This window comes from Salmo salar, chromosome ssa09 (assembly GCF_905237065.1).
Source record: "Salmo salar chromosome ssa09, Ssal_v3.1, whole genome shotgun sequence".
In the NCBI taxonomy this organism is placed as follows: domain Eukaryota; kingdom Metazoa; phylum Chordata; class Actinopteri; order Salmoniformes; family Salmonidae; genus Salmo; species Salmo salar.
Window position 1 is genome coordinate 119,808,227 of NC_059450.1, and position 13,758 is coordinate 119,821,984.

At 43.4% G+C, this 13,758-nt stretch overlaps 1 protein-coding gene across 1 annotated transcript in view; it reads left to right on the top strand.

Moving 5' to 3' along the window:
* Positions 1 to 233: 233 nt before the first annotated feature.
* The window catches only part of LOC106612650 (protein phosphatase Slingshot homolog 2), a 34,267-nt gene continuing 20,742 nt past the window's right edge, over positions 234 to 13,758 (top strand). The window contains exons 1-2 of the mRNA XM_014214019.2: positions 234 to 585; positions 5,167 to 5,210. Of these exons, the coding sequence (XP_014069494.2) occupies positions 523 to 585; positions 5,167 to 5,210 (107 nt within the window). The 5' untranslated portion in view covers positions 234 to 522. The remainder of the gene's footprint in view (positions 586 to 5,166; positions 5,211 to 13,758) is intronic.

Sequence of the window (13,758 nt, forward strand, 5' to 3'; positions counted from 1 at the left end):
ACAGCTATCATGCTTTCAAACAAATTATACTGTTAAAAAATTACAATAATATATCGTTTTTTATATATAATGTTTTGTTAAATTTAACTGCCGAAAATTCTGTTATCGAAGTCATTTACAAGCATTTCGCTACACTCTCAATAACATCTCCTAACCATGTATATGTGACCAATAAAATTTGATTTTATTCCCTTAGTATGTGACGTTTGAGTTCATCATGTGGGAGAAGGTGGAGCTCAGAGATGATTTCCCCACAAGTAATTACGAGTTGGAGGGGCGTTCACGTGGATTTTTCCCAGTAGTATGCTAGTATTTACGAATTGTTATCAATGCAGCATTAAACAAATGTCGTTTGACAGCTGGCCAGTGGATCGCATGCGCCAAAATACGCTGCTGAATGAATAGGAGGGAAATCAGCAACGAACGAATAACCTCGGGCGCCTTGCACATCTTCTACTCAAATTATGAACATCTCGCCACCTCTGCTTTCTCTAACTAAGGTATCATTTTCCTGGACCTTGAATGGCGTTGGTCACGGTTCAGCGTTCGCCAACACCCAGCGTTACCTCCAGCCCCTGCGTGTCGGTGAGTTGTCGACTTGGTCGTCTGTCATATCACGGGATTTAAGGCTCAATTCTACTGTTATTGTTTAGGGTGGATATAGCTAACAAGCAGGTTGTTGTCCCATGCACTACAGTTAGTTAGCTAGGGGAAATACTTTTCACGGCATTTCGATACCGAAGTGACCTTTTCGTAGCAGGAGATTTAGGATAAGGTTAGGAAAAGGTCTCCTAACCTGCGACGAAAATCACTTTGAAACGAAGTGCGGTGAAAAGTGTCCCAGCTATCTACAGTAGCTGGCAATGTCCTGCTTTTTTTGTGCACATGCGTTCCTACTACATGGTTAAACTGAAATGTGTTTTAGCTGTCTGCGTTGTGTATAAAAACACTTGACTTTTGCATATACAAAGTTGAACTTCCCCATTTCCAGACAATTTGTCGCTTAGCTACCACAGCCTGGCCAGCTAGCTAGTGAAGTTAGCTAGCTAGATACAGTAGTGACTGTTTAGCAATGCAAATAACTCCAGTGCATATCTGACCTGTTTATCCCCAAGTCAATTATATACATGTTCTTAAAGAACTCAAAGAAGTAAGCTCATCAATAGCTTAATTTTCTTAGTCGGTGTCAATCTGTGTTGGCGAGTTTACCTGCGCATAGCTAGCTGATCATAGTGTTGCACTCGGTCACTGCCATAAGTGTTTGTACTGTATAGAGTTAAAACTCATCATTTTTGTTAAACAGACCTAGCTAAAACAATGTAATGGACTCTCACAACAGTTCCATATCAACTAGGCTCAAGTTATTCTCATATTTTGCATGAAAACCGGATTAGTATGACATGGCTGTCAAACGACCTTTTATGATCCACATTGGGGAAGATTCCATATGACATCGAGGGTTAAAGTAGTGGACTATAGGGAAAGGGTGCTATTTGTGACGTATCCATTGCGAGCAGTCTGTGGCTAGAGAAAAATAGTTGCTGTTTTGCTGTGACATGTCTCTGTGCGAATTGTCATGCCTGAATCACATTAGGCCAGTATAAATGGGAAAGAGGACCATGAGGGATGCACTAGCTTTCTCTCAACAGCCATGAAAACAGCTAAAGCAAAGGTCAACACTGAAATGTAGAGATGTGTTAAGAGCAGTCAGTCAGACAGAGAAATCAGGTTATGAAGGTGAATGGAGCAGATAGACTATTTATAGGTAACTGCCAAAATAAAGAAACTGAAGTGTCCATTTAAAAAAAAATAAACTATATTTAACTAGGCAAGTCAGTTAAGAACTAATTCTTATTTACAATGACTGCCTACCAAAAGGCTTCCTGCGGGGACGGGGGCTGGGATTTAAAATTAAAATATAGGACAAAACACACATCATGACAAGAGACACTACATAAAGAGAGGCCTAAAACAACAACATAGTATGACAACTACATGGCAGCAGCACAACATGGTACAAACATTATTGGGCACAGACAACAGCAGAAATGGCAAGAAGGTAGAGACAACAATACATCACACAAAGCAGCCACAACTGTCAGTGTCTGTGATTGAGTCTTTGGAAGAAGAGATTGAGATAAAACTGTCCAGTTTGAGTGTTTGTTGCAGCTCGTTCCAGTCACTAGCTGCAGTGAACTGAAAAAAGGAGCGGCCCAGGGATGTGTGTGCTTTGGGGACCTTTAACAGAATGTGACTGGCAGAACGGGTGTTGTATGTGGTGGATGAGGGCTGCAGTAGGTATCTCAGATAAGGGGGAGTGAGGCCTAAGAGGGTTTTCTAAATAAGCATCAACCAGTGGGTCTTGCAATGGGTATACAGAGATGACCAGTTTACAGAGGAGTATAGAGTGCAGTGATGTGTCCTATAATGAGCATTGGAGGCAAATCTGATGGCTGACTGGTAAAGAACGTCTAGCCGGTCGAGAGCACCCTTACCTGCTGATCTATAAATTATTTATCCGTAATCTAGCATGGGTAGGATGGTCTGAATCAGTGTTGGTTTGGTAGATGGGGGGTGTGTGTTGGTGGTTGAGATCCGCTCCTTCACTTTGATCAGCTCTCTTGACTTTAGGATGCTCTTCTAACCTGTCAGCCAGACACGTTTGGGCGTTGGGCCACCACAAGCTGCCAGAAGAGCTGCAATGACCCGTGGCATAGATTAGACAAGTGTCTGGAATTGTATTGGAAGGCTGCAACACCGTTCTTTTTTAAGAGAAATTCCCGAATTTGGTGTTTTGTTGATGGTAGTGGAAAATGCTGTCTCAGGCGCTGCTCCAGAATCTCACATAAGTGTTCAATTTGGTTGAAATCTGGTGACTGAGACACGCCCCTATACCCCCCCGACCCCAACCCCCCCAACTGCTCCACACACTTCAGTTGAATGCATTCAGTTGTGCAACTGACTAGTATCCCCATTTCCTTATGCGCCTTTTGAGACCTCTCTTTGTAAGTCACTGAGATGTCTTCTACTAGCCATGGGAGCCAAAATAATATATATTCATACATAACCTTAAGCATGATGGGATGTTTTAATTGTTTAATTAACTCAGGAACCACACAAGCGCCTGCTTTAAACATACTTTGTATCCCTCATTTACTCCAGTGTTTCCTCTATTTTGGCACAGCGATGGTGCTGAGGGTACCAGCTGCCTGTCGTGTGACCTATGAGGCACCCATGTGAGTGCTCTTGTGAGATGCCAAAGCCTTCTCCTCTTGAGAAAGCGCCTCCTTCGCTGTGTTCTACTGGTAGGCCATTACCACAGCAAGATGCCATGCAGCTCAGGGTTATTATGGCTGGCGTCCTTGGAACGATGGATGGTCATGATGGGGGGGGAGCATTCCAGTTGACTGCCTTTGTTGTGTGTGGACATAGCGCTATCATCTCCTTTAACTCCGTGTCTGATATCCCATTGACGTTAACACCATGCAAGGAAACTTTAGGCCTAGCTTATTTGATTTAGGCCGATTCTGTCACTCCTACCACTGACTATTGTTTAGGCAAGTATCAGCGCAGACTGAAGTGTCAAATATTGACTCGCCTATTAATTAAGCCTGCTCTGTATTCTGAACATCGAATCAGAGGGGGATTGCAGAATGGGGGAAATCTGCCTATTAGCACACTAAATCCTACCCTCTCATTGGCTCGACACTGTACATCCTTCCTCCATGTGGTGGCATGGTAACCATGGAGATAGGCCTGTACATAGTATTACATGTATGGTGACTTAACCACGGGGAGAGGAGGAAGCTTGTGGTCTCTCCACTTCTCCACTAAAACACCTTTCTATAGCAGCCTATTGGCCTCTGTTGCTTTCGCCGTTTGAAAAAAAGCGGTTGAGATGTTTTGGAAAGCTCGTCTCATTGAAGGGACGGCCGGCTCCCTCGAGTCATAATTCTCCTGAGTCACCATGTTTCTTTACTGTATTTCTGATGTGTGAGGGTTTATGTCCAGGCCGAGACATGTTTGCCTCCATTGTAGTAGTCTACAGTACATTCAGTGTGGCAGTCCAGCATTAACTAACACCTGTCTGCTTTTTGATTTGTGCACGTTTGCGTGCCGTCATGGTCGTGCGCCCAAGCCCAACAAGCAGATCTCTTTACATAGACGAGGCCTAAATGTAAGCATTTTTGTATTCTTGAGTATAGGCCTGAGCTCTCTCTGGAATTTGTTGTGTGTGTGTTCTGCTCTTCTATGGAGATGCATTCGCTGAACCACTTCTTCCCATCCCCTGTGTGTCATGTACATCATGTGTCTGTATAGGACATGGTGAATGTAGCCAATGTGTGGTGCATTGGGCTTTATTAACCCAGTTCTGTCTCCCCCCCGTGTGGCTGGACAGAGGTGGGGGGGGGATCTGCTAGGGCTGCTGTGTCCAGGATTGACAGCCTGATCCCTGGGAGAAAGTTCCCTGAGTTTGGGGATTACTGGAGCAGAACAGGCTGGGATTATGGCCTGCCTGTCTGTGTCTGAGCAGGGACAACAGACTGCCTGGCCTGGGCGGGTGGGTGGGGGTGGAGAAAGAGGGATGCTTCAAACAGGCCGGCAGCCATTTTAACCCTTATCTATTCTGCCTTATTCTGGGTTTTGTGAAATATCACAACGGCCAAACCCCATGACATGGATGAAAGTGGATATTTAGCGGCACATTTAGCCATTGTGGAATTCATTATCCTCTTTAAAATAAGGTTAATTCACTCTTGCTCGGTGCCTGACGCAAAATCTCCCTTGAATAGATAGCTATACACTTAAATCTATCAAGCCTAAATATTAACAGCTGTTTCGACTGGGTGTGGAGTTCTTGTTCAGAAGGTCTGGCAGAGGCACACCTCTATTGCTGTAGTACTAGGAATCTGTTTGGCTCATTGTTAGATATTTGAGTCACTTGACTTGATTCATATGCTTATCTCCTTGTTCAGGCCGGTTATTGTGAACAAGCAACCTTGTCTATTCATGTGACGGCAGCTGTCTCTCTCTCTCTGTGCGGCCATATATTGATGGGTGTGTCTGTCTGTAAATAAGTCTTACTGTAGTCCGTTTATGAATACATTAGAGTGTGTACGTGCATGCGTTTGTTGGTTTCTGACTGGTTCTCTGCTCTCTCCCCAGGAGGCAGACAGTGGTGAGGATGACCGTCGCTCCCAGCCCCGGAGGTAAGATGAGACCATTACCAGTCACGCTGACGTGATTGGCTGAAGCCTACTGTTAGAAGTCAACGCATTGTAATCAAACAACTCTGAAGTATTTTTGGGCGTTGCACTGACAACCTTCCAGGCCCGGCTGAATTTCTCCTCAATTATTGTTGTGTTCAGTGCCTGAGTCAGCTGAGACGACAAATGTCTGTCATTGGACCTCTGGAAGCTCAGCTGTAGTTCCAGCTACTGTCCACCAGGGGGAGTGTGTTGACCAGAGTTAATGTGCTCTTTTGGCAGTTGGGTTGATTATCAATACTGTCTCTTGGATCAACTCCGCTCACATACTCTGCTGCAGAGGCAACTGACTCTCATTTAGCCTGAGACCGAGGCAGCACAATGACTGACAGAGGGGGTCTCAGCAAACACTTGAACAGAACAAGAATATTATACAGCCGGGTGTGGAACATTGGGCTCCCGAGTGGCGCAGCATCGCAGTGCTAGAGGCGTCACTACAGACCCTGATTCGATTCCAGGCTTTATCACAACTGGGCGTGATTTGGAGTCCCATAGGGTGGCACACAATTGGCCCAGCGTCGTTAGTTTGGCCGGGGTAGGCCATCATTATAAATAAGAATGTGTTCTTAACTGACTTGCCTAGTTAAAATAACAAAATATAAATGATGATTAGGCCTGGGCTGTTATAAAAAGCATACACACAAGAGGGACTGCATATCTCCTTTCAATTTACAGTATATGATCAAATATATTTTCTAATATCTTAAATTACTTTTAATCAACATGTAGACTCGTAAGGTAATGGTTGCGGTTTTGCATCTCCAAAACACTCGGATTTTTGAAATGCAATATAGTCAGCCAGTGTAAGTATTTGGGTTGGTTTGTAGTACTCGTGTATGATTACTCCTGCTGATATATTTGCGTAGTTGTATCTGATATCTGTGTTACCTGCCGCTTGACGTCAGTGTGTGTGTTTATAGAAGGACAGGACATCACTGCTGTTTGTTTGTGTTGGTTCACTTGTCAGTTGGGTTTATCAGTACTGTCTCTTGGAATAAGGTTCATTCACACAGGTCATACTAATAGTTATAAACTCAGCAAAAAAAAGAAACGTCCTCTCACTGTCAACTGCATTTTATTTTCAGCAAACTTAACATGTGTAAATATTTGTATGAACATAAGATTCAACAACTGAGACATAAACTGAACAAGTTCCACAGACATGTGACTAACAGAAATAAAATGTGTCCCTGAATAAAGGGGGGGCGCGCGTCTTAGGCGTCTCACAGTACGGACTTTACAATTTATTGCCCTGGCCACATCTGCAGTCCTCGTGCCTTCTTGCAGCATGCCAAAGGCATGTTCACGCAGATGAGCAGGGACCCTGGGCATCTTTCTAGTGTCCTAAGTTTTCATAACTGACTTTAATTGCCTATCGTCTGTAAGCTTTTAGTGTCTTAATGACCATTTTACAGGTGCATGTTCATTAATTGTTTATGGTTCATTGAACAAGCACGGGAAACTGTTTAAACCCCTTACAATGAAGATCTGTGAAGTTATTTGGATTTTTACAAATGCATCTTTTGAAAGACAGGGTCCTGAAAAACGGTAATTTTTTTTGCTGAGGTTAGGTTGTAGGTTATAATGGGTTACCCTATAGGTTAGTAGCCTATAGGCTAACCTATTGTATAGTCTATAGGCCGGGGATCATCAACTAGATTCAGCCGCGGGACAATTTCTTTTTTTCTGGAGTGAATGGTCGGGGGGCAGAACATAATTATGTTATTTGTAGACTGCAAATTGACAGCAAGAAGCCCAAACAGAGCTAACGTTTGACTAAAACATAATCCTTTCAAACCTTGCTTACATTTGTATACAATCACGTGACACCCTATTGTGCGTGGGAATACTTGAGATCCGATTTCTTAAAATAAAGTAACTTGGAGTAGATTTCCTGGTGTTTTTGCAGTCAAAAATTCCACAAACAAACTATGTATACAATGCATTGGGAAAATATTCAGACCCCTTCCCTTTTTCCACATTTTGTTACATTATCCCCTTATTCTAAAATGGATTAAGTAAATATAAAGTCCTCATCAATCTACACACAATACCCCATAATGACAAAGCGAAAACAAGTTTATAGAAATGTTGGCAAATGTATAAAAAAAAAAACATTCCTTATGTAAATACGTTTTCAGACCCTTTGCTATGAGACTCGAAATTGAGCTCAGATGCATCCTGTTTCCATTGTTCATCCTTGATGTTAAAACAACTTGATTGGAGTCCCCCTGTGGTAAATTCAATTGATTGGACATGATTTGGAAAGGCACACACCTGTCTATTTAAGGTCCCACAGTTGGCAGTGCATGTCAGAGCAAAAACCAAGCCATGAGGTCGAAGGAATTGTCCATAGAGCTCCGAGACAGGATTGTGTCAAGGCACAGGTCTGGGTAAAGTCGCCAAAACATTTCTGCAGCATTGAAGGTCCCCAAGAACACAGTGGCTTCCATCATTCTAAAATGGAAGAAGTTTGGAACCACCAAGACTCTTCCTAGAGCTGGCCGCCTGGCCAAACTGAGCAATCGGAGGAGAAGGGCCTTGGTCAGGGAGGTGACCAAGAACCCGATGGTCACTCTGACAGAGCTCCAGAGTTCCTCTGTGGAGATGGGAGAAACTTCCAGAAGGACAACCATCTCTGCAGCACTCCACCAATCAGGCCTTTCTGGTAGAGTGGCCAGACCGAAGCCACTCCTCAGTAAAAGGCACATGACAACCCGGTTAGAGTTTTCCAAAAAGGAACCTAAAGGACTTTGACCATGAGAAACAAGATTATCTGGTCTGATGAAACCAAGATTGAGCTCTTTGGCCTGAATGCCAAGCGTCACATCTGGAGGGAACCTGGCACCATCCCTACGATGAAGAATGGTGGGGGCAGCAGCATAACGCGGTGGGGTTGTTTTTCAGCGGCAGGGACTGGGAGACAAGTCAGGATCAAGGGAAAGATTAACTGAGCAAAGTACAGAGATACTTGATGGTAACCTGCTCCAGAGCGCCAAGGGCCTCAGACTGGGGAGAAGGTTCACCTTCCAACAGGGCAAAGACCCTAAGCACACTGCCAAGACAATGCAGGAGTGGCTTCAGGACAAGTATCTGAATGTTATTGAGCTTGGCACCCAACTCCCATTTGTCTCTGCAGATCCTCTCAAGCTCTGTCATGTTGGATGGGGAGCGTTGCAGCAGAGCAATTTTCAGGTCTCTCCAGAGATGTTTGATTGGGTTCAAGTCCGGACTCTGACCGGGCCACTCAAGGACATTCAGAGACGTGTCCCGAAGCCACTCCTGCATTGTTTTGGCGGTATGCTTGGGGTTGTTGTCCTTAGCACACAGCCAAGCCATGAGGTCGAAGGAATTGTCCATAAAGCTCTGAGACAGGATTGTGTCGCGGCACAGATCTGGGGAAGGGTACCAAAAAATTCCTGCAACATTGAAGGTCCCCAAGAACACCGTTCACCAAGACTCTTTCTAGAGCTGGTTGCCCAGAGTTCCTCTGTGGAGATTGGAGAACCTTCCAGAAGGACAACCATCTCTGCAGCACTCCACCAATCAAGCCTTTATGGTAGAGTGAGTAGGTGTGTTCAAACTTTTGACTGGTACTGTATAATTATATATTTGAGATTCTTCAAAGTAGCCACCCTTTGCCTTGATGGCTTTGCACACTCTTGGCATTCTGTCAACCAGCTTCATGAGGTAGTCACCTAGAAAGCATTTTAATTAACAGGCGTGCCTTGTTAAAAGTTCATTTGTGGAATTTCTTTCCTTAATGTGTTTGAGCCAGTCAGTTGTGTTGTGACAAGGTAGAGGTATACAGAAGATAGCCCTATTTGGTAAAAGACGAAGTCCATATTACGGCAAGATCAGCTCAAATAAGCAAAGAGAAACGACAATCCATTACTGAAGACATAAAGGTCAGTCAATCTGGAAAATTTCAAGAACTTTGGAGGTTTCTTCAAGTGCAGTCACAAGAACCATCAAGTGCTTTGATGAAACTGGCTCTCATGAAGACAGCCACAGGAAAGGAAGACCCATAGTTAAGTCTAATGAACAGAGTTACCAGCCTCAGCAGCCCAAATAAATGCTTCAGAGTTCAAGTAACGGACACATTTCAACATCAACTGTTCAGAGGAGACGGTGTGAATCAGGCCTTCATGGTTGAATTGCTGCAAAGACGCCACTATTAAAGGACACCAATAATAAGAAACTTGCTTGGGCCAAGAAACGCAAGAAATGGACATTCGGTGGAAATCTGTCCTTTGGTCTGATGAGTCCAAATTTGAGATTTTTGGTTCCAACCACTGTGTCTTTGTGAGATGTAGAGTAGGTGAATGGATAATCTTCATGTGTGGTTCCCACCGTGAAGCATGGAGGTGGTGTGATGGTGTGGGGGGGCTTTGCTGGTGACAGTGTCAGTGATTTATTTAGAATTCAAGGCACACTTAACCAGCATGGCTACCACAGCATTCTGCAGCGATACGCCATCCCATCTGGTTTGCGCTTAGTGGGACTATCATTTGTTTTTCAACAGGGCAGTGACCTGACACACCTCCAGGCTGTGTAAGGGCTATTTCACCAAGAAGGAGAGTGATGGAGTGCTGCTTCAGATGACCTGGCCTCCAATCACCTGACCTCAACCCAATTGAGATGGTTCTACATGATTCTGTGTTTTTTTTCATAATTTTGACATCTTCACTATTATTCTACAATGTAGAAAACAGTAAAAATAAAGAAAAACCCTTGAATGAGTAGGTGTGTCCAAACCTTTGACTGTATGTATTATTTCTTAGCTCAGAACTTGAGGGGCCAAATTGGTTAATGAACCCTGCTATAGGCTAATAGGACCTGGCTATAGTACCCTTGGAAATGACAAACAAGGGTGTGTGTTTGTCTGGATTTGAGTATCGGCCTAATGTCAAGTATTGTTCTCGTCAGTAGAATTTCACCTGAACTCTCAATCATAGGACCTTCAGAAATTCACAACGTCATGATAATGATATTACATAGAATTACTTGATGACAGAGCTGATCGTTGTGACAAGCCTAACTTTACACAGTAATAGAAAAAGCCATTATTTTGGTAAGCTAGTCTGCTTGCATCAAGACGGCATTATAATGTCTGCTGTACTAACTGCTTATAGGCCTATTCAGCTGTCATGGCTGTTTATGTTCTCATGTTACTGTTATGTACACCTAACCCTTGCAATGTAGCGTATTTTCTGTGCATTGATTTCATTTTACTTCTGGTCAGGAATTAGTCTATTGAATTCTGCTAATGCAAGATAGGAATCTGAGTTCTCCATACCAGTGCAGTTCTAGTTTGCAAACATACTGGCTCCACCACTGTGAACTGTTTGGCTTCATGCTGAGAAGGAGCCAACATGACATTTGTGTGCATTTGGCCAGTACAACCCCAGAACATTTAACGCCCATTATGCTTTTGCACTGACTTCACTCTGCACTCCAATGCTGCAGGACATGTGGGCTCAATTATCTATTAGGTAATACTATTGCGATGGTGAGGTCATTTCCCCCCGCCCTGCCCATTCAATGTCCTCTGTGAGAGTGTTCAGATCTTGGGCTATTTTGTCATTTGGCTGCCTCTTTTGCCAATTCCTCCCCCAACTCCTTCTCACCCAACCCCTTTATTGTAACAGCCTGACCCCCTCGTTGGTTATGTAACAAGAAGCACAAATTAACAGTTGCATGCATAAACCTCATAAGGATTCCAGTACTAGAAATACATTGAAGGCAATGTTTCAGGGGGGAAAATTGCGCAGTACTCGATGTTCCACGTTTTGCTCAGCCCTTACCAGTTATGGTAAGAGTGCCAATGTCATCTATTCTGTGCCACGCACAAACACGCACGCGAAAGACACGACAGCTGTTGGTTCCACTGCTCTGATTTAAGTGTAACATACTGTAATACATTAATCTGTGCTCTGGCTGTGTGATGTGTATGCACCGCGATGAATGTCAAGGACAATGTACTATATAGTACAGGCCTAGGCCTACTTCATTGTGGTTAATAGTAAGGAGAGGGCTGTTGGACCGCAGGCCTATTGAGGGGGAGAAGGGATAGGCTAAAGGATGTTCAGGGTCCTCTCTGTGACTTTGTCTATTCATTGTTAGCAGTTGAAAGGAAATGCCTACTGATAACTTCAACATGGCTCTCGTAAGATTGGAGATGGTAGACACACACTGATGTGCAGGGCTGTGCACAGACCTTTCAGGGGGCAGGTTTTTTTTTTTTTTAACGCCTTTAAAAATCTCAATTCATAACATACCTCCTGTATAGGTTTTAAAAAGATCTATTTTTTTATTGAGCATAGGTCTGTTTTTATTTATGTAACCCATTCACTCGTCACAAATTATAAGCAAGCTACTATATGTATGTATGTATGTATGTATGTATGTATGTGTGTATGTAATGTCTCATCACATACCTGTTTGAAGGTTTGTGTCGAATTTGAAGAGGGGATTAGGGCTGCGCTGACGTTAGCCTCACAAGTGAACTGGCTCGCAGTAATGACGCGCAAAAAGATGCAATTGGCACCCTAGTCATGAAATATTAGTTTAATATTAGCAATAATTATATTAATTTAGACAAATCATGAATAATTAAGTTTTCTTACAAGTGTATATGGTTAAGCATGATTTTAATCTGCGAGAGAAGGGCTACCCCTGGTGGAAAGAGGCTGTACGGCACAAAATGAGTTGCTAATGTGTGCTGTTCGTTACGTAGTGACACGTCACGATGTAACGTACAGCGTCAAGAGGGGTCCGTTTTTTTCATCTCTTCTCCAATACTGTTAGTCCATTACCATGTCAATCAATGCTGCATCGAAACGTAGTTCACGCCCCGGATTTTGATGCCAACAGTCACTACAGTCCCATTCGTTTTCATTGCCGCCTCGACATTTGTACGGAATGGGGTGCGATTACGTTAGTTGCTCACTGGACTCTGGCAATCTGTGAAATGTTAACTAGTTAGTTAGCTATGAACTAATGTTTTCCCTCTAGTTAATTTTCAGAATGAGATAATTAGGTGAAAAATGAGGCGTTGCTTGTTACAAGTGGATTCAAGGATCAAGTGTAGCTGGAGCTGGGCCTGGCTTAAGCTGGATGCTGACAGAGGTGAAAGGAACACCACACACTTACCCTCTTTTTCAATAAGGTGGATAAAAAATGGTATGCCAGGTGTACTCTCTGCCTGAAAGAGATCAATTATGCCAACAGGGTCTCATTCTCAGCTGCTGGCACATTGTAGAACAGATGTACACAGGCAAAGTGTAGAAAGTACTAATGCGCAGTGTAGACTTATTTATTTATTTATTTATATATATATTGCTTTTGTTGTGTTGCACTTGACATACTGTAACATTTTTGTGATATTTAAAAAAAATTATAATTTACTCAGTGAACGTTATTTTTACACACATGTAGCCTTGTGCAATTAATCAATGTCTACTATAGTGGCCACTATAATAGAGCAAAAATAGAATGCCTGTTTCATTCTATTTCTACTTTAAGATGTTTGTCTCCCAAGTGCGATATTTTAGGTGTGTGTGGTCACGGGTGTTCTATTATAAAGGTGGCTAACTGCAATATTAGTTTGTGTTTCTCTGGACTTAAGTGTCATTTGCAGTAAAGTCTAGGCAACAAAAAACATTGGATTGCTTTCCTTAAAATGTATAGCTGTGATTTATTTGACTGATTTTGTGATTTCTACTGATTTGTGATTTATCTTCAACGCTGTATCAATAACTTCATAATCTTCATGATATATGGCGATTAGCTAGTCTAGACTACCTGTGTTGCTGCTGCCGACTGAAGAAGGGATGGAGTTGAGTCGGCGGGTCGTTGATGAAGCCGATCCTCTCTGCTGCGCGTTTCAGCCAACCAGATCGTATATTGACTATGTAAATCAATTTATAATCAAATGTTATGCTTCTGTGGCAGTACTGTTGCTATTCAAACTAGGTAAATAGCTACACACCCACACACACTCAATCGGTGACCACATCTCAAGCCATGCATGTTTGGATAATGGGTGTGCACAATCCCAGTGTAAGGCGGACTTGGTAACGGGTGCAACCGGGCGTGCGCAAGCGCTGTACAGGGCAGACCAACAGGCGCAACCAACGGACGGTGTGGCGAAATTCACAACGACTTGCGGGCAATGGGTTCAGAATAACAACGACAAACTTTATTTTAAAAATATGTTACCACCACCCAAAAGGGCACTTGGTGAGTGGGAGGGGCGCAGGTTGACTATATAATCTATGTGCCTGCTGCAGCACCTCAGATGTGGCTGGCAGAGCAGGTTCTTCTGGATTTGGGTTACCTTGTGCTCAGTGTTCACGCAGTCCCATTACCGGTTGTGGGAAGGAAATGGCAGACGCAACCAGCTAGCTGTACATGCTGACTCAAACCCCTGGCCTGGAGTCCTGTTTCTCACACCTGTCTGTCAGGCGGGAACACCTCTCCTGGCTAC